Raw genomic sequence first — 23,954 nt, 5'->3', positions numbered from 1 at the left:
AAGCTCTGAAAGCCACTGAGAGTTACTGTAGATTAAAGACAAGGACACACCACACAGGCAGACATGTTAGAGAACCACAGAAGGTGACAATGCAGTGCATTGTGTTGTGAGTTGGGACAATTTTACATTTTACTTCAGGTGAAATTTGAGGTCCAATTCCTGCAACTGAATCAATACCGGAAAATTACTGAATTTCACTGATTCCTTTTGGGAGAGCGTGAGCAGAAATAGCCCTACAAAAAGGTTCAGATGAAAAGCCTAAAGTTTAAAGATGTTTCCTTATGCTTTTGTACTGAAGGGCCTGAAGATACATAGTTCTCTTTGAATAAATAGAGTTGGAAAAATGCTGAAGGTATGATCTTGGCTTCCTGGTGCACATAATGTAATTCCTTGATATGCATTGGGAAGTATAAACTAACCCCAAACACTTACCATGCCAAACTTGCGTGCTTTGCCTTATCTGTAGTGTCCGCACAGACAAGTTAAGCATAGTATGAAGCAATATTGTAGCTAATTTGGAGCTGTTCTTGAAAGTGAGTGGAATTTCTCCAAACACCTATGCACTTTTCTAGTCGTACTCTGAGGTTTTGGGATATAAGTGGATTTTTTTGCAGTAGAGCTCAGCTTTGGCAGAACAAAACCTCACTCATTTGTAGATCTGCTTTACAGGAGAGTTACCACAAGTCATTAAAGCATTATAAGTAACATGATGTTTGAGACTGCAGCAGTTTTTCAGCGTGTCCCTTTATTGAATGCCCCTAAAAGGCAAAAGAAAAGGGAAGTAATTTCCCTGGGCTGGGTATTTTATGAGCAATCCTTATCAGCGCCTGACCTACCCTGTTCAGGAAAGCGTTGTGTAGAATATACAATGTATGTGCATACAACACCCTGAGACGCAGGCTGAGAAAGACTGGTGTGTCCGTTCCAAAAGGGCACGGGCCCTCATCCCAGCGCGCTTAGGTTAGAGCAGCAAAAGCACAGCCTGGGACAGGGTCTGCCCGGAGGAGCCGCTGCACCTCCGACCCCGGGAGGGGGGGCTGAATCCGGGAGACACCGCCGCCGTCCGTCCCGGGGCTCTCTTCGCTTCCCTCTGGTTTGTTTGTCTTGCAAACGGCCGTGGGAGGGGGAGGAGGAGAAGGAGGGCTGCGGGAAGGGGGAAAGGGGAGCCCCGGACCAGTGCGGTCTGGCTGCCGGCGGCTGCCGGCCCCCAGCGGGCAGGAAGGGTTGCCCAGCCCCTCGCCAGCGGCGGCACAGCGTGGCCAGGGCCCCCCCGGAGGGCTGGTGGGCGCCGTCCTGCCGTCCCCGCCCCCGGGCCGGGCCCGCGGCGTCTCCGGGCGGCGGCAGGGCGAGCCAGGCGGGCAGCGCCCTCCTCCTCCTCCCCGCGGCGGCGGGAGGAAGGGGCCGGGCGACGCATCCACCTGGCGGCGGCGGCACCTGCCCCCTCCCCGCCGCTCCCCCCGCCCGGTAACTCCTCCCCGGCCGCTCCTGGCTCGGTGCGCCGCGTCCCGTCCCGGCTCGGCTCCGGTGGGGGCCGCCCCAGGTAAGCGCGGTGCTCCCCGCCGCCCGGCCCGGCCCGGCCGCGGCCTCTGCGCCCCGCGACGGAGCCGCCGCCCCTGGGGGCCCCATCGCGGCCGTTCCGAGTTGCGCCTTGCGGGGTTTGGCTTTTAATTAAGGAACTTCGGCTTTGTTTTTTGGGGGGGGGGTGGGGTGCGATGGGATCCCGGAGGCATCTGAAAATCCCCGTCCCGCGGGGGTGGGGGGGCCGGGGCCCCGCGGGCGCTCCCCGGGGCTGGGGGCAGTGGCGGTGGCTGATAAAATCGAGGGAGCGCGTAAACTCGCCCCTTCCAGCGGTGTTTCCCTCTGCTTTAGCCCGTTTCTCCCTTCCCGCAGCCGGTTTCTCTGCTGGTCGGTGCAGCACGGAGAAGTTGAGCTTCCCCGCGGAGCGGTGCGTAAGGCAAGGCGGGAGATAAACTACCCCAGGAGACGTGAATGGGGTTGAGAAGGGAGTAGGGCGATCCGAGGAGGTGCAGGAGAAGAGGCGCGGAGTGCTCTGCGCACGCCCGCGCTGACCCATCCACGGACTTCTCGAGGTGGAGGTTTGTCCCTTTCTTGCCGATGTGATGAAGGGAGGCAGACGCTGAGGGATCCGGCGGCTTTCTCAAGGTCACGGAGCGAGTAGTCGCTCAGACGGAGAATAAACCAGAACAGCATGTAGTTCTGGGGCCACTTCGTTGTGTCATAATGTCACCGCTGCTTTGGTTTAATGAAAAAGCGCGAATTTCTGGTTACAGTTGTCAATTTAAGTAGTTTTGGAAGAGTAACTTCGTTGATCGAGTGCTTTCCCACAGGAGCCGTATCACTGAAACTTCTGGGCCACCGCTTTGAACGCTCTAATCAACCCCACTCTGTATTGCCCCTCAGGTGGCTTTACTGATGCTCATAGCTCACCTGGACCTTGAATTTCACCTCAGATTTCTGAGTGGGTAGGTGGCTGTCAGTGAAATTAAAAGACCATTCCCACATTGTGCCTTTGTCCTAAGTATCCCTGTTTGCCCCAAGTAAAGTGACACTAATGCCTTTAGTGCTTAAGAAAGAGCCAAAGGAAGCAGCTTCACCTCTGAAGGATGATTTGCATCGACTAAGGCAGTGTTCGATGGGGGAACAGATGGACGTTGTGTGTGGCATAGATTAATGAAACTGGGAAATGATTGCAGTTGTGGCTATTACCCACGGGTATCAACGTAAATGTAAAGCCAAAAGACAGGTGGACTATGATAAAATTTGATGTCAAAGTAGGACTTGACATGCTTTTTTTCCTTTTTCCTTTCATTCTTAAACTGTTAAAAATTATAATGGTACATAGGAAAGCCAGCCTAGAGCAGATCTGTCAAGGTAGTCTGACCTGAAAATGGAAATAAGTTGAAACTATGTTCCTGGATGTTGATGGATAAACAAAGTGAAACAGTATTCTAGGTTTCTGGTCAAAATATTTCTCTTAGAGTTGCTGCTCCTGGAGATACGGGCTCCTCCTCCCGTGTTAGTCAAGGGTCGATCCACACAGAGTAGTTCCAGTAGCTCAGCTGTGTCCTCGCTACTACATCAGTACTTCTGCCATGTCTTTGATGGGTGGATCCCTAAACCTGTCTCTGACAATACAACCCTCCCCGTGGAGTGAATTCAAACCTCCTGCCAGCAGGCTTGCTTTTCTTTTTTATCTTTCATAGACCCTTTGGAAGTGGTTTGCAGCTCCTCAGGATCTGTAGTTCACGGGCTGAAAACAGCTGGCCTGGACAAATACCTAAATAGGTCTGATTTGTTAAAACTGCTAGTTTTTATTTTTCTGCGGAGTGGGTACCTACTAGTACCAGATTCATACAATATTCATTTGCAACTCAAATATGGTAAACAGGTATTCTTGAGAGACTTTCAGTGCCATAGACAGAGGCTTGAATTTTATTGCCAGAAGATGAGGTTTTTTGCTTCTGCTGTGAAAGGAGGAGGGCAGAGGCAGAACCGGCGATGTAGTGTAGGGGAAGAAAGAATCCGAATTCCAGGCTGGCTGTTGCTGCATCCTCTGGCAACATGGAGATCTGTGCATGAGGTGGCAGGTGCTGTGGGCAATGGCTGCCTCTGCAGCTGTTGCCTGACCAATATGTCCATCTCCTACTGTGCCAGCGAATCTGGTTCTTTTGGGCTCTTTGTCCTTTCTATTTCAGAAATGACTCTTTTTGTAGGGTCTTTTGCCATTCATGATCCACTCAGCTAGGCAACAGCTTTCAACCTCCTTTCCCACCCCACCGTTCCTAACAAAGACGCGTGATGTACTTGAGATAGGTTGAGTTTCTTGGTAACATCTGTTTTCTGAGAAGACAAATGATTATTCATAGTATGAATATAGCATCCTATAATTGTTTAAAATGAGACTGCTACGCTCAGAGATTTTCAAGGCCTGTTTTTGCATGTGGAGGTAGTATTAATCTTGGTTTGCTGACCTTGGGAATACTGTTGTGGACTTGATAAGTACTACCAACAGCTCAAATAAAGAGGAACTGGTTGTTGACACCTGTTGATCAGGTTGATTTTAGGAGCTAATCTAGAATAGCTTCAAAGCTATTTCTTAGGAAATCTAAGAATGCTGAGGCTCTATTTGTGGTAACCTTTTGTATAAATATTTACATAGTCTTGTATGGTTCTCTGCAAGATGTGTCATGTTACTGCATAGGCATGCTGACTAGACCTTACCTCTGTTGAGAAGGTTAGCTGAAAGGCCGGGACATTGGAAAAACCTGATTTTGATGACTTTGAGGCATTCAGTTGCTTGTTGATTTGTCTTTGACCCCTTCCAGAGGATAAATTTTACCCTGTGGAGTAAATGACATTAACTTTTTTTAATCATTACAATAAAACTATTCAGTACTACTTCCTGAAGAAGTATCAAGAAAATATTGGGGGTAAAATTAGAAGAAAATTCTTATTAAGTTACTTCCTTTTTCATACATAACTGGATTTTTTTTTAACCTTTCTATACTTCATTTGCAAGTCATGATAATTTTTAGTGCTGCTCGTTGAACCGGAATCTTGACCATGTTTCTTTTCTCTTGTCCAGGTAGCAGAGGCAGGAATTTCCCAGTGTGTGAAAAGATCATGTAAATGAATCTGGAATGACCTCTTTGCTTCTTTTTTTTTCTTTTTTATTGCCACTCCTCCCTTTCCCACCCACTTTGGTTATATTGTGATTAAGGTTATGCTACTGAAACTTCTAGGAGTCATAAAATGGTGGGGAATAAAAAAAAATGAAATCATATTTCCTTTCTAGTATCATCAACAAAAGCCATAATTTGTTGGCTTGCCCTTTTTTTAAGGTTGAGCTTTGCACTGGAATTATTCCTTTGCTATCTCCTTTGCCAGTTTGTTCATTTGCATGTGCTGTATTTCTTTATCCAGATAAAGGGAACTGCTTTTGTATGTGACACTGTGTTAGTCAGCGTTCAGGTAGTGTTTGGATCCTTTTACGCTTCTGCCTTTTAGAAGATGAACTTGACTTCACGCATTTGACTGTTAACCGTTCTGTCTTCTTCCTCCTTGTTTGCGTGTGGTTGCTTTTATGTAGGTCTGACTGTGAAGAACTAGTTTGGTTTTTTGTGCTTGTTGTTTTTTCACTTGTTGATACCTATCATAGAGCTTAGCAAACAGCTAATGATGTTTCTATTTCGGGAAATAGCACAAAATATGTATTGAACTAATATGCAAATGCAGGAAATACACTGTTACCAATGTAACTCTGGCTACACTGACTAAGTTGAATTCACAGTGTTATATTAGGGTATCTGAAGGTAATTATTCCAAGCTATTGACTTAGGTGTCTGGGCAAGGAAACAACATACAGTGATCTGTATATAAAAGCTTGTGGAAACTAATATAGCCTGCAGTACTTGTGGAGATCTACGCCTCCAAAGTATGGTACTGCTCTTAATTAACAATTACGACATGGTGTGTACTAAGGAAGTACCATTATTATTTCTTGCATGGAGAACTAGGGTAAAAGTCAGCAAGTTGGTTTCATTACCAAAATTGTGATTAAATCTTTAGGGGTTTTTTGCCTTTCGTTCTTTCAGTTGTCTTTTTGGGATGTTGGCTTCTGGCTAGCGAAAGACATGTGCAGTATAAAGGAGTTACGACCTGATGCGCTGTAAGGAGGCAAAAGTGGAGGCTCACCTTCGCCCTGCAGTAGCAAGGTGAGGGTGTGGTGGTGAGGACCACTTACAGCTGAGCAGCGTGACTCTGTGCTTGCTGCTTTTCCTGTCCAGGGGACAGAGTGGCTATCACTGTGGTAGGGAGGAGGACAAGCCTCTGGAGGACTAGTAGTCTAGGAAGTCTATATTCAGTTAAATAGTATGTTATGAAATGAGGTACAGACCAACTCTACTGCAACTTTTGCTTAAAGAATTGATTTGCAAAAATCCATAGAAAAACTAAAAAAACACTATTAGATTAAATTTGGTTTGAATTAATCTAATATTTTCAAATTTTTTAGTTGTTTGGTTTTGTTTTTTATTCTGACAACTTTTATTGGAAAAAAAATGTATTTTTTAAATCTTAATGACCCACGACAGAACTTTAATTATAACACTCCTACCTAAGGCATATGTGAGAAGAAGCTAAGATATTTCACATAATAGCTGCAAGCTGTGAGGCAGTACATTTCACTGTATTCATCAGTATACTATTTCAGTGATGGCTGTGCATTTTATACTCTTATTATTGACTGTCATTAGAAACAGTAGAGTTATTTCTTTACTTTTAGAGTTATGAAACAACAGCACACTCAATTTTGGACCTTTTGTGTTGCTGGAGGTACAAATGCTGGTTCTGCTCCATCCATACTGGAGTAAACTTAGGATCTGAAATTCAAGGGCTTGACTGCGTATGAGTGATGGGTCCCCTTCATTATTTGGGTATACTTTGTCCAAAGCTAGAAGGTGTTAGCAAGCCGACCTGCAAGGCTCTCTGGACCCTGTCTCTTACACCTTCAAGCCTGCTGCGGGGTAAGCTTCCTGTGTTTCCTTGTCTGGGGATCTCTGTACTCTTTAACGCCACCAGCTCAGTTTAAAGGACTCTTGAGGTTTGTTTCTTCAGATGTACCCATTAAAGTGCTGTTATAGTTCCGCAGACATCAGGAGGAATGACTGGCAGTGGGAGGGAAGGGTAGTTGTGCGTTCCCACTAAACTCTTCTGCACCAGAGTGGGTTTATGATACTTTCAGGAGGGATCTAGTTAAATTTGTCTGATGTGTGAGGTAAGTTAGAGGCCAAAGTATTAGACTGAGATAAGATGGACCAGTCTCTTCTAGCTCTATAGTTGTTGGGATGGAGAGTGTTTGACAAGTCAGTTTGTTTCTCCATGACCCAGCTTCCTTATCTGTGAAGTTGTTGCAGTACCCTTGATGTATTTGTAAAACATTTTGAAGTGTGTCACTGATGCATGTTTAAGAAAACTAGATTATATCATTATTGGATGCTACATATTGATTTTTGCCCTAAACATTTGCAAACTAATGGGAGCCCAGTGGTTTTGGTTTAATCTGTTTTTAATATGCTGGCAAATGTGTATGTGCAATACTGTGGGAATCTGTATGTATGTACCTATCACATCCCTGTGTTTTGTGGTATGTTAACAGAAGACTGTTATTAATCAGAAGCTGGATTTGGGAACTAAATTGGGAGCGATGGTTGAAAGCCTGTTAAGCAGCAGAGATATTTTTTCCCTCAGTTCATTTAAAAAAAACACAAACCTAAAAAAAACCCCAAAAGAATAAGGAAGACTGTCATCTGTCAATTTGCAAAGCCTTTCAAACAGTAATGTAAAAAATATTTGGGTTTTTCTTTGATCTTTTCTGTTGGCTTGCCTCAGCCTCACCACCTCGTATTTTTCTGCCTGCTATCACTAAACTTCCTAATCCTATTTATTCCCCTCTCCTATTCAGAGAACAAGGAACAAAAATACCTTCCTGCAACTTGTTACTTGTCCTCTAAGGCTGGGCAGAGCTACACCTCCTGACTCTGCTGTGAAGAGCTGGCTAAGAATGGATGCGACATAAAGCAGAAGTCCTGAAGCCTTAGTCACCAATCTGATGGACTTAGTGTAAGTAGGAGTAAGACTTGTTTTTCACTTGTCTACCATGCAAATAAGTGTTCAACAGTGCATTATTACTTACTTTTTTTGCTAGTGCTAATAAGCAAATACCAGAACCAGCTTTCCTAAACTGTCACAAAATATTGGCATGCTTGAGGTGCCAAGCTGCTGTTGAAATCTGCTTCAAAGACATTTACAGTTCAGTTTTGGGTGAGATGACACCTTGGTATAGGTTCTAAAACATAACCTTATACATTGGGCTGAATTATGCTGTGTCTTAATGCAACTGCTCTTTGTAGTCCTGGCTTTCAACAGGGGTCATGGCAGTGTGCCTGTGTGCAGGGTCCTGCCCTGCAAGCTGGAGAAAGGTATTTCTCAGTGCGTGACTGAGGCACTTCCTAGGCTTTTTTTTCATGTAGAGTAACATTATGAGAGGACTCAATAGGTTAAATTATTTATTAAAATGATTGCTTATGGGGGTGTATAACTGCCTATGTTAGAACTGTAGTAACACACATTTTGTGTTTCTTGTGTCTTTGTTAATCTGTGGTTTTACTTAATGTTAATGTTTAACTTTAAAATAAACTGCTATATGCTTCAAACATTGGATGTAGCTCCTCTTTTACTCTTTAAAAAACTTTCATGTTATTGTGGCGTATCATTTCCCTGCTGTGCTTCTCTCCCTGTTTTTGTTGGGGTGGCTGCAACACATAACCAAGAAAACAGCTGTTTGCAACACACAAGAGTGGAGAAGATGTGGCTTGTGGGGCTGCTGGCTGTGGTGTTATCAAATGAGTTAGTTGAATTTGTATTTCCTGATGCTTTGTTCATGTTCTCGTTTCTGTGTCATAAACTAAAGAGCGATACATGAGTAAGTGTTGAGAGAGGCAGGAGGACCTGAACTTGGTACTGACACCATGTGGGTTGTTGCCAGGATATTCTTTAACTCTCATTCTGTTAGCGAGAGTGAGCACTAACTTAATCTTCTTGGTTTGTGTGGCGCTCGTGTTAATGAATAGTTGCCACTGTATAATCCTCAAAGTTGTGTTGAGAGGCTATTGAGATCCGATTTCATGCTGCACCTTAATTTGTACCCTCTCTTGAAATACTTCCGTATTCCCCCCCTGCCCTCCCCGATTTGGCATTTTTCCAAAGGAAAAAGTGAAAAGAAAGGTGGACACAGGTTCTGGTTGTGATTGTTTTCTGTTTGGTGATTTGTTTCTTTGTTTGTTTTTTTAATACAGGTTCATGCTTTCCCTCCGAACACTTGAATTGTTTTGCTACTGCTGACAAAGGAAAGATGACCTCTACTGTAGTAAGTAATCAAGATATTCAGAATACTCCTCTCATTTTTTTTTTTTTTTAATGACATTTTGTTTCTTTACAAGTAACAGCCTATTGAGTGATGTCCTGGTTAACAAGTCTTTTAAATTTTGGAGTATTTTTTGTGTTTTCTTTTCTGCAAAAAAGGAAAGATATACTGTGAGTCAGGTGTAAGAGTCTTGAATTAACTAGCATTTCAAGTGCTCAGATACTCCTGGGAGAGATTTATGCTTTTAAAGCTTATTTTGGGGGGATAGATTGGAATGGCTTCTAACTAGTTCTTAAAGCTCTTCTAGGATAAATGTTCCACAACCTGTTGTAGGCCAGTGCATTTCAGAAATTGCTGAGGTATAGTCAGTGTCATAGGACAAAATGGGGCAGTAAGCATTTATCCTACACCTGGACAACTGCACACACAAAGGCTGTTACTTGTCAGTGTTTCTTTCCATGGTGGTACTGCCTAAAACTGTCCTCGCTGCTTATTTCTACCCTGTCAGATGTTCCAGTGCAATGGTTTGTGTGGCCAGCTGGAGGGCTGGGCTCAAGAATCCTTCTTAGGTTGAGTTACTTTGGATCAGGAAACTGATCTCTTCATATGCCTTCCAGGCTCACTCTGTTATTTTTATTATTCAAAGTGTGAGCTGTTAGGCATGTACTGTAAATCTCTTTCTCTGTGTAAATTGGAGTCACTAGTATGTTTATACATGCATGGTGTATTTCTGCATTGTCAGAATTACTTAATAGGGTTCTGAATGTAAATGGTATCTGAAACTTACTTTGTCCTAATTGCAGTCTTGCCTCTTGTTTTTTACTTTCTCCTGTTTCCTTTCCCTCAACATTATCATTTAGGGTCCGCCGCCATACTATGAAAATCATGGCTTTCAGCCAGAAAACATCTATTCTGCTAGGCAGCCAGGTGCTAACCCATATCCACAGTACTTCTCAACAAATGCTCCATCAGTGCCAAGCTATGTCCCAAGAGTTGCTACCTATCAGTCAAGTAGGCCAGTAGCACATTCATCTGAGAGAACATGTGCATCAAGTAAGTTCTGTCGGGATTTCTTCCACTTTTAGACCTAAGGTCTTCCAAAGTAAGATAACAGATAAAAAGGATCTTCCCTTCCATCTTCTGTATTGAAGGAGCCACCTCCCCATGGGTGAAGAAGTAATAGCTGGCTGGGATGCCGCTGTAACTGGACAGGAACCTGGGTGATTTGGAGGAAGGGTGGTGGAATGGAGAAAGGTCTATCTGGCAAAAGATGCCTGCTTTTAATGTCAAGGAAATAAATAGTGCCTGTGGCTGGAAACTTCCTTATTTGGAAGCTAATTTCTCTTTTTCTCCTTGCTTTCATTTCAGGTGTAAAGAAAATCATAGTCATTATATTGTCCATTTTACTAGTAATTTGTTGTGCAATTGCTGCTTTCTTCATCTGGTATTTTGGTAAGATTTTTTGTTTGTTTCTGAAAGAAAAGATGTATTAAACTTTTAAAGTTAGAAATATACATTCTTCTCTTCCATTTTATGCTGAATTAAGGACAGGAAAGTCTTTGTTACCTATCTCCTGAGAGATGAACTAATACTGCTTCCTAATGGCTCAGTTTTGTTTGTGGATTTGTGGTTTTTTCTTTCTTTTTCATGAGCAATGCTGCTGTCACTTTCCCTTCATCAAGTAAATATGTTTTTGACATTAAGTGATGTCATCAGCTTTTTGACTCTTCTGGAGTGGCTTATTCAGGTGTCTCCTCTGGAAAGCTCCAATCTGTCTGGCAAAAGCTGGTGCAGTACAACTGTACAGCACCGTAGCTATTAGTAATGAGTAGTTTGACCTCTTGCAAGGGTTTTTGCACTGGCACATGACTGTGAGTGGCCAACACATGCTGTGGTGCATTTCATTAGGGAAGTCACTGCTGTGCATCCTTTCTGAAATGGAACTCTGTTCCAAATTGAACTTCACTTAATTTCAAGTGAAGGAAGGAGATTGAAGTAAATTTGTATACCTTAATTGCAAGAGTGTAAACAGTCAAGGTATATTTTATTTTGGTAAAATGGAATCTCTCTTGGAGCAGAAGTACTTCATGTCCATTTATTTGTTTCTGTGAGGCTTTTGCTTTGAAATTGTGTTAATGTTGTGTGAGCCTAGCCTGTCTCACCACTGTAAGCCATACCACAAATAATACATTTGTCTTGGAAGTCATCCCCAACTGGGGTGATTGAACTCTGAAGCTGGACTAGAGCAATTCTGTTTGGTTTAGATGAAGTTTGTCTTGTGCTATCTTAATTTCCCTTTCAATGGAAGCCATTTTTCAGAGGAAACTAAAAACCAATTTGCTATGTTTTTAGGAGCCTCTCCTTTCTGTTCTTTGCAGGAAAAGAAAGGAAGAGAGAAGGAAGTTCATTTAAAACTATTAGGATGACACTATGTGTTCTTAGGGGTTTTTTTTACTTACTTTGATTTATACAGGGTGAATGTAATCTTGTTTTAAATGGCAGCGAAAGCAAAAGGATGTAATTGGAGTAAGTGCTTTCTTCCTCCTTTTCTGTTTATAAGTGTTATGCTTTGTCAGTGTAAAGCTAACTCCTTTTAGACAACTTAATGGTGCCTGCTTATTCAGGGGAGGCAGTGGACAAAATCCAATCAGTTGCATCAGTGACTTAATCTGACAAGCCATGTAAAGCTCAGAGCAATACATCTGTTGTGTCAGGCTAGGTCTCCTCCCATCTCTGAGTTTAAGAGCTCTGTCTGATGTTTTACGCTATCAAAGTTGGAATACTCCTTAAAATGAGAATTTGCAGTAGTTGCCTGAGGCTAAGATGTGTTACTCTCTCCCCACAGTGGAGAATCGTTGTCTGGGCTCCTTAATAGAGTGTGGATCTTCAGGAGTGTGCATACCGCCCTCACAGTGGTGTGATGGAGTGAGCCACTGCCCCAGCGGGGAGGATGAAACCCGGTGTGGTGAGTGCCAGTAGTCAAGGGCAGGGATCGTCAGCCAACTGCAAGAGTTTTTGAGTGAATTGCCTTGTCCAAAGCTTGCCCGAGTTACAATAGGACCGTTTTAGCCTAAGTCATATCTTTAAAATGGTTTAGGATGTTTGAGTGCTTTGAAGCCTCTATCTAGATATTCAGTTTGTTTCCAGTCTGATTGAAAAGCTGAAACAAAATGACTGACTCATGGGTTTGAGCTGGCTAAACTTTGAATCAGGTTTTGAAATACTGCCTTTTATTTGAGTGGAGTTTGTGCAAAACTGAACGCAACGTCTCTGGAATGAACAGTCACCATTGACTTCTTAGCTGAACTTCAGGTGATAACAAAAATCTGGTGGTCTTCAGTCAGGCTTGTCTTTTTCCACATATTTTGCATTCCTCATTCTCCCACCAGTGCTTCAGCTACTTCATAACTCCTTTGTGTAAGAAGGCCTGGTCTGATCAGTGTTACCAACTGAAAAGGTGCCAAGGGAAGCTTTAGTGCAGAGCTGAAGGTGGAAGGTGGAAACATCATCAATTTGTCCATGCCAAAGGTGTGGCATCTTGTTTCTAACACTGGTGTTGTGCCAGTGCCACTCTGGAAATCTCCAGCTGTGCTATTATGCTTTCTCTGGGAACTTTTATTCTGCACATGCCTCATGCAGGGTTAGCATTTACTGGCATATGCTCTAAAGCTGTTCCTCTCCATTTCATTCAGTAACGGGGTTTTGGAGAAGCTTGTTCAGTCTGTTCTTTTGCTTGAACAATTTTATATTAAATTCTTGTGCAAATAAATACATAATTGGGCATGGAATGTCAGAGCTAATTGCTCCTGGTTACATTCTTGCTCTACAAGTGCTTCTCTGAAGAAATTTAGTGTATTAAGATATAATATAAAATATATTACAATATATTATTTTATTTATACACAATATATGATATATTAAGAAATACATGGTTGCATAGATAAAAGGAAAAGATTGCCTATTGCAGTCTTTCTCAGTGGTAGAACGTGAAAGAGAATTTTAAGCATAAAAGCTGAAATGAGAAGATGAACACTATCTTGTATACTTGCATTTTTAAACTGGTAATTCTTTTAAACTGCCTTACAAAAGAATTAAGTCATTGCGATATTTCTGTCTACTTGATATTTACTCAGAATTTGAGTAGAAGGCAGCATTATATTAACACCAGTTCATACATACAAGCAAATATTATGGGTAACAATACTTTCAAGTAGAGAAAGAGCAGTAATATAGCATGTGTTGTTCTTGTTTTGTTTTATTTTTTCCTTCTTCCTTTCCCGGCAGTTAGACTTTTTGGACCAGACTTCATCCTGGAAGTTTATTCACCTGTCAGCAAATCCTGGTATCCTGTTTGTCAAGATGACTGGAATGACGATTATGGGAAGATTGCATGTAAAGACATGGGCTACAGTGTGTAAGTCTAACCTTTGTCGGCCTTTGCATGTACGTAGAAAGGTTAAAATTTCCCTCTTGCCATTTTTAAGAACGTGTATCTGAAATAAAAAGCGATTGGCAATCTAGTTCTTGTGAACCCAGGTGGGTCTGATTTTAATGATAGTAGCTGTTACAGAATCAAAATGAAACGTTGCTCCAATAAGTAACAGGGTCTGGCACACATGCAGTAGTTACTCAGTGAGTATCCAATACATTCATTTACAACCATCTTCCAGAGCTCACTTCAGATCATTATAATTGCTCAGTAACATCCAGTCTGACTTAACCTGTCATCACTGGTATTACATGGAAAGTGTTGATCTTCTGAGGACACAAGGAACACCAGCTCATGTGGAAGATCACCATAAACATTTGTGGCCCTGAGGGCTGCCCATGTTCTCCCCATGTAACGCCATAGCCTGAATTCTTCTGTGGTTGGAATACTTGATATTGCCTCTCTTTGACACAGTAGGCAAATACTGTCTTCTGTTGTGCATGGAGTAATGGAGTGAATTTATTGCCCAAGCAGGCAGAACTTGTGTGTGCCCATGCTGTGTCGTGGTGCTCTGAATTCAGGTCTCTGACCTCAGTAGTTCCAACTCCAGTAAGACAGCCCAGCAACAACTACACAGAGCTGGTTGTCAGGTAGAAAGCCTGGCAGAACAGCAGCACTTGCTGACCCTCTTGTTTTCCCGCAGAAACGTGGCTGTCACCACTTACCGGACCTGAACTTTGCTATGCTGTGTAAATGTACCAGCAAGGGCATCTCTTCATCTTGCCCTGTTTCTTGAGGCTGAAGATTCCTACCATGTGTGCATATTAGATGAAAATATTATTTTAATCTAGTAACTGTTTGAAGGGAATTGGAACTTGACAAATGCTTAAAGAATCTGAGTTTCTGGCACTGTTCTACACTACTGGTGTTCTGTGTTTATTTAAAAAAAAATCATATTTTTAGTGTTGTTCATGTCAGAAGCTCTAGCTTGGCACAGTTTATTGTTACTTGTTTGAAAACTGAAACTACTGGATTTCATAATGGACTTTCTGTTTTGCAGAGATACATATTACTATAGTCGAGGAGTAGCAACTGAAGTCAGCTTTAAAAGTTACATGAAGCTGAACACAAGTGCTGGGAATATAGACTTGTACAAAAAGCTGTATAGCAGGTATCTTTGTTTAATACAAACTTCTTTCCTTTTATCAGGGGTCTTCTTAGCTGTTGTAAGAGGTGTAGCTTCTGCCTGTAGCACAATGCAAATACATCTTTTGATGGGGATTGTTAGAGGGAAAGAGACTGTTTTTAATCTGATTGCAGCAACTGCTCTCCCTTCTATTTAAAAAACACAGCTGTCATTTTTCCATCCTTCTTCCGCTCTTTTTTTAAAAGAGAAGATGTTCCATCCTGTTCCCTCCATGCTGTCTAGAAGGTTGCCATGTCAAAGATACTTTTCTAAGGCTCTTTGACCATCAACAGGAGATTCTGTATGGTGACAATAGCTGCCAGCTGTAACACATTCACAGCAGCTGGTACAGCTTTTCTTTTCAGTCACATGAAAACACAGCATGCAAAATGGATCTTTCACTGTGGAAAGTATCATTTTTATTTTCACTGAACAACTCTGAAGTGTCTAGTTTCTAAACCTGTAGACCGCTGTGCCTGCAAAGTTCCCGTGGCTCGTTTGTTTAGGTGGTTCTACAACTACTTCATGAATCAGCTGGACTTTTTCTCATGCTCTTCTTCATCTTGCTCCTCACTAGGCTTACAAACCTTTTGTACTGGCGACTGCAGTCTTCCACATGACCGTTTTGGTGAATGCAAGAAATGGTGGAGGCCAGATGGTTGCTGGTAGGGTAGCGGGAGAGAGTGAAGAAAAGAGGGAACCCTCAGCAGGAAGATGAGGGTGAAGGCAGGGCACATAGCTGGAAAGGGTAGGAAGTAGCTGGAGGGTGAACTTTACCCACCATTTGCTTCACTGTGTGCCTAAAATCCTGTTTGTTTTTTTTATTTCTATTGCAGTGATTCCTGTGCATCAGGAAATGTAGTTTCTCTGCGCTGCATAGGTAAGTGACCGTGTTTCTTAAACTTCTTGTTCATGCTTTGAAATGCTCTGGCTGGGAAATCATTTTGAATCTGCATAAATAATTGCCGTCTTTTAACGGGCAGATGATTTAACTCTGGTTCACAAGTCTCAGACAGTACAGTTTAAGGAGCAGGGTGGGAGAAGAGACAAGGAGGATGTTGGATCCCTGGTTGCTTTTGTCTTTGCTGCCACTGGTTCCTTTAAATAACTTGCCTGCAGTGAAGCTCTGTAGCCCTCGCCCGACAGCCACGGTGGGACGTCTGCAGCCTTCGAGTGGGCAGTTGTGATGGCTGTTCATGAGGTGACTCCTGGCTGCTGTTTGTTTTGTTGCTCAACACAAAGGCATGTGTCTGCATGGCTCGCCAGAGATGCTTGAATACCACACTCAAAGGTGTAATGACCCACTGGTTTATGGTTTGTGGTGAACTGAGGGCAGCAGCTACCAAATACTCATCTTGACATTTGCAATGTGAAGGGGGTCTAGGCTACGGGAGACTTGGGATCTTGGTGTCCAGGGCAGGGACCCGAGCTGCAGCAGCGTATCAAACGCCAGCAGCACAGAGGTTGGACATGGTCTGTGCTCCCCTCTCCTAGTGAGGCCTGAGCTGTAGAAGCCATCTATCAGACCAGCTCACTCGTTAACTCATGCCTCTGTGTGTGTAACTGATTCCTTAGAGTGCGGCCTGTCCACTAAAAGCATGAATATTATGAACCGAATCGTGGGTGGCAGTGGGGCAACGCCAGGGCAGTGGCCATGGCAGGTCAGCCTCCACGTGCACGGCATCCACGTCTGCGGGGGTTCCATCATCACCCACCAATGGATAGTGACGGCGGCACACTGCGTGGAAGGGTGAGTCTCACCCACGTGGGTGCTGGAGCAACCGGCTCACTCATTCATCCCTCTAATGGCAATGTTTCTTGCTTCAGGCTGAAATGCACAAATTTACTTAAGTCTCCCAACTATCTGCTTTAAAATTGAATTAAATACCATTCCTCCCCTTCATCCTGCCTTGAATACAGGTGCTAGGTACAATATTTCGTCTATGTAGCAGTATGGTTTTCAAGTATTAAGGGAAAAATTTTTCTGGAGGAGGCTGACTGCAGATCATCTGTCTGCTTTCTAGAGGAAGAAAATCTTGCTTTACTTGTTAAAGGTGGAAATTAAATTGAGCGGTGGTGTTGGGCACAGATACCCACCCAATTTAAGAGGTAACCTCAAGGCACCAAACTTAATGCCAGACAGTACAATGTTTTCATGAAGATCTTGAATTACACTGTAAGGAAAAACAAAGAAAAGAAAAAAAAAAAAAGAAAAAAATTCCAAACCCTCAAATATTGCACAATTGTAGATTTGATCAATTTGAAGATGCCTGCACCATTTATTTCTCTGTATCTTTGTGCCACATGGTAATAAAGCCCAAGTCAATATTAAATGTAGATTTATACCTATCCAAGGAGCACTTTACATAGGCATCAACAAGAAAAATAGCTGGTGCTTTGTACATTTTTAACCTACAAAGGAGTGTTGAGGGTGTTGTGGTACCTTGTGCTCAGTGGCAGAATATGTTTAAAAGGTGGCTGCTTCTGTTGGAGGGAAAACCCACTAAGCAAAAGCATTTTAACAATTGGTTGGCTGGATCACAGTTTAGAGGCTAAGCCAAGGAAAAATAACTTTGTCCTTAACCTTGAGAAAGGAATGCAAGTTTTTATTTTTATGTGACAATCTTATCCTTCCTTTGTTTTCTGATTTGAGCTCTGTAGTATGCAAAAGCTATAGGAATGGCAACCAAGCTGTAGCTGGCACAAAACTGGTTTTCAGTCTTGATTTTTTTTTTTTCTTTTTTTTTTTTTTTGAGGGGGGATGACTTGCAAGCACCACTACCTTGGCAGTTCTCATGGAGGGAGTTTTAACACTTGTGGGGAGTTTTGAGCATTTGTAAACTGTGCTGGAGCACAAGAGGCTACTTAAATTACATCTAGTGAGCATGCTTAACATTATAAAAAAAGCTACCAAAAACTAAAACCAACCAAACAAAACCCTGGCATTTTCAAGACAGTGAAATTCCTTCATTAAATCATGTTTTTAGTAATTCTGGCTTCTGCTGAACCTGTGTGCTTTTACACGTGAATGATACTGCTGACATATGAGACCTCAGAAATAACTGCTCAGCCATGGAAATCAATAGACTTCAGTGTTGCAGTCTCAGACTATAATTTGTTGTGCTGAGTGACTAAGGGGATAGACAGTGATACTTAACCCATTTCAAAGATTTTTTGGATATATTTATGAAATTAGAGTCAAGCTTTCCCGAAGTTAGATGTCTTGCAATTTGTTTACCTTGTTCTTCAGAAATGGTAGTCAAATGCACGTGCATTCTTGGTCACACATCTCTGAAGGCAATTTTTTGAAGATCATAATCTGATTTGTTACCAAAGAAGCAAACTTTCTAACATTTCTTTTTTCTGTAGACGATTTTCTGACCCATACAGCTGGAGGGTTTATGCTGGGATTCTGAATCAGAATGAGATGCTCTTAAGAAATGGATACAGAGTGCAACAGATAATTTCCCATCCAGATTATGATACAGATTCTAAAGACAATGATGTTGCCCTTATGAAGTTAGAGACACCACTGAGTTTTACTGGTATGTATTCTGCTCTTCTTAAGGCAAAAATCCAAAGGCAATGAGCACATATTTTAAAGCCTCTGAAATTCAAGAAATCCTTGTAAATTCTTATGGGAAAAACACAAAGTGTGGGTAGAGGCACCTTAGAGACAGACAGACAGGGTAGAGCTAGAGACAGAGGGCACACCCTCTGATTTTCTAAGTAGGATCTATTTAAATCTAGTACACAGTAAGGGAGTTTGGGTTTATCTCAATAATGTACTTTTACGCCAGAATGCTGTACGGTGCTTAAGTATTGCCACTTCTACATGTGTAGGCTCAGGATATAGTAGTGGAGCAGCTGACTAAAATCCTAAACCAAGTTATGTCAAATAACAACTGGGGAAAAAAAAAAAACAACCAACCAACCCCAAAACCCAACATGACAAGTTCTTAAAAGTAGATGTAGGTTGTAAGCAAGCAGTAAAAAATAGAGGACAAACCATTATTTAAGCTTTAAATGCTTTTTGTGTATAGGTCCGTTGTATTTCAGTGCATCAGTTAAAGCTACTAGAAGTAAACTGGAGGGGCTCTTCTGCTGCTGAGAGCAGGGAGGTTGTCTGTTTACCAGGTGTTTGTGTTTCACACTTCTTGTATATAGGCATTGAATCCTGCTTGCATTGTGATTATTTTCAGCAGGGTTTTGCAAAGAGAATGCAGGGAGGTAGTTGTCTTAAGTTTTTCTTCTCCTTTGTCCTCTACTGATCAGAAGAGCTGGTGTTAATTGTTCTAGTTAGCCTGAGCTAGAACCATTAAGTGTGCTTGTTCCTCACTTTGAGGTGAAGATTAGGTAGCCCTCCGGGAAGGGAGAGCTGGTAAGCTTTGTGCTGCCGCCTGCATTGCACAGTATTGCCTATCTGTAAGGAAGGTAAAGTAAAGAGAAAATGCATGGTGTGTATGTACTTCAGTGGTGGTGATACAGAGAAATGATTACTTGTTTTAAGACTTATTTACTTATAGAAAACTGCTTAGCAACTTATTTACTTACTTCTAGCAAGTTACAGTATTACTTATAGTATTTTTTAATATTGCTAAGAATCCTGCTTGCCCAGACTGTTCTGTGGAATTTTACCAAGGACTACTGTGTCCATCAAAACAAAGCAGTTTACTGTGAAAATCTACCAAGAACTACAGGGTTCAGCAAAATATCATATTTTTGTCCTTGAGGAACAGGTGTGCTCTAACTAGTTGAGCCTTGGTAATGAGTAAAGATAGCCATATACGGATTGTAGAAGTTTCATTGGTTCTCTTAAATAAGATAGGATGAGTAAACCGGCTGAAAAACATTTTTGTTGTTCAAGAAATTGGCTAAGAGAATCTGCGCATGCTCCGGGGGAAAAAACAAGGTGAGAAAGACTGTGAGCCTTCCTCCCAAAGATTCCCGAGGACCACCAGGAGGGAATGTGCAGGTGCAAAGATAACAACATAAGCTGTTGACATCAGCCTTTCAAACTAACCCAGCCTTACCCATGCATATGTATGTTTGTGTTATGTAATCCAATGAATATGTATATCCACACTCTGTAAGTTTTTGGTAAAATGTGCTGGGGGTGTGCAAGATTTGTGGAGAAATCCCCTTGCACCCTGGCGCCGGAGTAAACCTACCTGCTTTATAACTCTATTCGAGTTGTAGAGTCTGTTTTCAGCAAATCAGTGGTCATGCTGAGATGCTTCATATGCATTTATTTTGAATTATGCCTGGATATCTGGCATTACAGATGTTACTGTGTTTGTTTTGTAGATACTGTACGGCCTGTTTGTCTGCCTAATCCAGGAATGATGTTCCAGCCTAATCAGCAGTGCTGGATATCTGGGTGGGGAGCAGAGTACCAAGGAGGTAAAGAGTGGCTCTGGAATATTTTGGTCTTCTACATAAACCAGTCCTCTTTAACCTATGAATAACTCCTGCATGGGCTAATTGGGCAGTTTGAGCCAGATCTGTTGATACACTATTTTTTCACCCATTTTACAGCCCCTAATATTTACACTAGGCATTCCATCTCAAAGCAAGTTGTGATGTGTTGCATTCAGCAGGTTGCAAAGGAGCCTCAAATCAGTACCAGGGGCCAGAAACATTCACGCAGGAAACAAGTCCCTGCTCCTGCTAGCAGGGCCACCTCTCCTGTAATGAGGGTAGCTGTATGCCAAGCTAGTCCTCTGTGGAGGAGCCTGTCCTTTCCACCACCTCAAGCTAAAATAGCATGATGCAAGTGAATTTGTAAGAAGTGAAAAGGAAAGGGAGGAAAGGTGTCTTTCAGTATGAGAAGGTACTGGGCAGGGAGGGGAGTGTTGGGGAAGCTGGACCCTGAATATGGAAATATGCTGGATCATGAAACCATGGGGAATCCTCTTTGCCTCTTGCAGACTTCATGTGCTTTTAGTAGCCCTGTAAATAACACAGTTGATTTGGGGCTGGAGTAGACAGGTAGTTGTCATGTCCTCTTGCTTTACAGTACACTGATAGCAAAGGAGGGTAACTCACTGACCTCTTGGAAGGGAGTTTTAATGTCATGGTTGCCTCTGTGCGATGGACCATACATTTTAAGTGTCCATCCCAATGTTTCTAGTAAGTTTATTTCATCTTGAACAATGCTAGCTGCTGGGATTTGTAATAGCAACGTAATATGAAGCTTGTTCTAATTTTGTCTTTGTATGTGTGTTTTTGTGCATGTTTCAATTTCAGGTAAAACATCAAATAACTTGAATTATGTTACGGTGCCCTTAATAGAACGTTCTAGGTGTAATTCTGTCTATATCTATAATGGCATGATTTTGCCTACAATGATCTGTGCTGGATATCTAGGTGGAGGAATTGATTCCTGTCAGGTAATTCCTAATTCCTAATAATAATCTGATTATTTTTGTGGTCTTACTAGTAGGATTTTTTTAATCATCTATTAATTACAAACAGATCATATGCGCAAAAAAAAAAAAAAAAAAAAGTAACATTTTGCTTGGGCTTCTAGTTGCTTCTGTGGTGCATCCCTTCAAAGGGGAGAGCTTTTATTTCATCTTCTGAATGGCTGCCAGTGCTGAGTTCTTCTAAACACCCAAAGAGTGTGAGGCAGTCCTTTTTAATGCTTCAAGGATGTTTTGTTATCTGGTACTTGAAAGTGAAGGAATGATCTTCATAATCATGGTGATACCCCAGCATTATGCTTGTGAACAAGAAAGTCAATAATGGTTATCTCAGTGCTCAATGATGAACAATTTTCATCCTTATTGCAAGCAGTCATCACTTAATACTGTAATTGCCATTGCATTTTGTTTTAATGACTGCCTTGAAATGGTGGTTAGCTTTTTTTGAAACTTAACCTGTATTCCTGAAGTGAAATGGATTGTGTCTTTCCTGGTGGCCAGGTCACTAATAACTTGCTTGTATTTTGTGCAGGGTGACAGTGGGGGTCCTCTAGTAACGAACAAAAACTCGGTGTGGTGGCTGGTTGGAGATACAAGCTGGGGAACTGGCTGTGCTAGCCCCAATAGACCTGGAGTGTATGGGAATATGACTGTGTTTACAGATTGGATTTATAAAAATATGCAGGTAAAATATTTGCATGTGTTCAATAATTTTAAATGTTCCAAATCCTGAAACTTGGTTTTATTTATAAAAATAAATAAATTTGACTTGTCTGCTAATGAAGCTATTCTGTTGAGAAGCATCCAAGTAACTGATAAGATAGTCTGTCAGCCTGTCAGCAGAACTTGAACCTTTGTTTTCTGTTTTGTTTTTTAAACAGGCAAACAGATGACAACGCTGTCTGTCCTTGCTGATTGATGTTTCTGAGAACAAGAATAAGTGAAGCCATGGGTGCCTGGGATATTTATTCACTTTGCAAATGATTTTTTTTTTCTCTTTGAATTTTCTTTTAAAAAAATAACATGAAGGATTGCACACTCGGTTCTGTGCTGGCTACAGTGACTGATCTTAATCAGTGAAGGATTATCACAATGAGCACCTTTCTTCTTCTTGTGGTGCCTGGCAGAAAGTAGTTCTGTCAATTGCTTGCTGAAATGTCTCTCTTTAGTTGAGTAACTTTCACTTGATAATCAGGTACAGGCTTATAATGGCAGTTTTAATCACAATTTAATTTAAGATTTTCATAGCAGGATGCTGAGACGGTTTAATAGTGTTTTAAATTAAATGTTAAGTGATGTGAACGTTGAATCTCTGAGCTGCTGGTTAGCAATTTTAAAAGAAATTAATGTTTTTTGGTATATATGAAGGGAAGTTTTCATGCACTACAGTAGAGGCACGGATAAAAAATACTGTATATTCAGGTAGTTAAAAAATCCTCAGGATCTTGACACAGCAGTCATCCAAGTCAGATTGTTTGAAGTGAGATCAGTCTGACTGTCTCAAGTAATTAAAAGTGCTGTTCTGCCTTAAGCTGCTCTGAACCCATAAAGGGCAAGATGTGCCATCACTCTCCATGTAGGCTACGGAGAGAGAGGGATGCTCTGGAGCTGTAGCAGCAAGCGGTGAGTTAAGTGTCCCGATGGTGAGGTCCCTGGCTGCGCACATCGAGTTTGACTCTTGAACTCTCCCTGCTGTGAAAGGCAAAGGGCCAAGTTTTTCAGTAAGGCTGTGTTGCAAGCGATAGACCTCTGATTGCAGGCACACATACAGAGGCTGGATGTTTCATACAAAGAAACACAAACCTGCGTTTCTGCGTAACCGGTTGAACTACCTCATTTATTAAATTCGGCTTTTAATTCCTTAGAGCTCTCCTTTATGTATCTGCATGTATGTTTTTAGCAAAATGTAATTAATATCAGAGTGCCACCTCAACTAGGATTTTGAAAATAATTTATAATCATAGTACAGAGGATCAAAAAGCCATACCAAGTCACTTTTGTTAAGAAGGATAAATCTTTTGAATGAAATTACTAGTCTTGTCTTCTCTTTTGGTACTGAAGTGCAATTATCTTGCATGTAAACACTGCACCAAATAAATTTATTATTTTTTTTTGTTACAAGTAGTTTTCTTTAGTAGTGGTTTATATCTGTTTGCTTGGATTTTTTTGGAAGCAGTTGCTGGATTCAGTGTCTGAAATGCTTTGAGAATCTGATTTTTAAAAAACCCAAAAAACCCTACAACAACAAAGAAAAAAAACCCAAAACAAAGAAAAGGCAAAAGAAAAACGACCCAAGAGGGTGATCCAAGAGATTGTGTTCATTCCAGTATTTCACGTCCTGGAACAAACCCAGAGAAAGAGAGCTGCGTGTCCAGGAATGTTGGATGTCTTTAGTGGCTGGGTCTGATGAAATCACTCTGACTTGTGAAATTGAATTAAATAAAGAAGTTTAGCCTAAAGGCAGTGGGTTGAGGGAGTTGCACCCCATTTTGTTATTAATCTCATGTTGCCTGAAGCAATGTGTACCTGCCTTTCTTCTCTAGGTGTGAGACACGGTGTTTTCAACAGAACATGAGTGTAAAGTGTGCCTTGGGGGATACCACGACATAGTCAACAAGTTTAAAGTACTTTCAAAATAGAAATTAATAAAGTTGTTATGGTATCAGGATTTTTTATGGCTTCTGACCTGCAGCACTGTAAGTCAATAGTATCAAAACAGTATACTGAAATGTGGAAAAATGGCAGTAGTACTAAACAAGATTAGGAAAGCTGTATGCTGTACTGAGGTGAATGCTGTGCCACAGATGCCAGCCATCTGTTGCTGCAGTTTCATATCAGGGTCAAACACCTGTCATTTCTAGCCTGAAGAGAAGGCTTCTCTTCTAAACATCTTGGAAATTACTATATGGCACCCTGTACAAGCACATTTTTTTTAGCTGAATGCACATTACCCTTGCTACAGGGTGCAGT

The 23,954-nt window shown here is 41.8% G+C and overlaps 1 protein-coding gene across 2 annotated transcripts; it reads left to right on the top strand.

Annotated features, from left to right (window-relative positions):
• The first annotated feature begins 1,394 nt into the window (after nucleotides 1-1,394).
• TMPRSS2 (transmembrane serine protease 2) lies at nucleotides 1,395-23,443 on the top strand. Of its 2 annotated transcripts, XM_074814401.1 has the most exons (15): nucleotides 1,395-1,540; nucleotides 7,484-7,641; nucleotides 8,877-8,947; nucleotides 9,805-9,997; nucleotides 10,313-10,396; nucleotides 11,790-11,909; nucleotides 13,229-13,358; nucleotides 14,434-14,544; nucleotides 15,396-15,439; nucleotides 16,135-16,309; nucleotides 17,929-18,104; nucleotides 19,867-19,962; nucleotides 20,809-20,951; nucleotides 21,517-21,669; nucleotides 21,866-23,443. In XM_074814401.1, exons 3-15 carry the CDS (start codon nucleotides 8,933-8,935, stop codon nucleotides 21,875-21,877), a joined length of 1,452 nt encoding a protein of 483 aa, XP_074670502.1. In that variant the 5' UTR covers nucleotides 1,395-1,540; nucleotides 7,484-7,641; nucleotides 8,877-8,932; the 3' UTR covers nucleotides 21,878-23,443. The 2 variants fall into 2 exon arrangements, with proteins under 2 accessions (XP_074670502.1, XP_074670503.1); XM_074814402.1 differs by lacking the exon at nucleotides 1,395-1,540 and having other exon boundaries at nucleotides 7,083-7,641.
• Nucleotides 23,444-23,954: the final 511 nt, after the last annotated feature.

Source organism: Strix aluco, chromosome 2, assembly GCF_031877795.1.
Source record: "Strix aluco isolate bStrAlu1 chromosome 2, bStrAlu1.hap1, whole genome shotgun sequence".
In the NCBI taxonomy this organism is placed as follows: domain Eukaryota; kingdom Metazoa; phylum Chordata; class Aves; order Strigiformes; family Strigidae; genus Strix; species Strix aluco.
The sequence above is the reverse complement of the archived record's forward strand: the minus strand, read 5'-3'. Positions and strand labels throughout refer to the sequence as shown.

Coding starts and splice junctions, on each gene's coding strand:
- TMPRSS2 (XM_074814401.1), top strand. Junction 10,397..11,789: donor TTTCTTCATCTGGTATTTTG/GTAAGATTTTTT, acceptor CTCTCCCCACAG/TGGAGAATCGTTGTCTGGGC. Junction 18,105..19,866: donor GACACCACTGAGTTTTACTG/GTATGTATTCTG, acceptor TTTGTTTTGTAG/ATACTGTACGGCCTGTTTGT.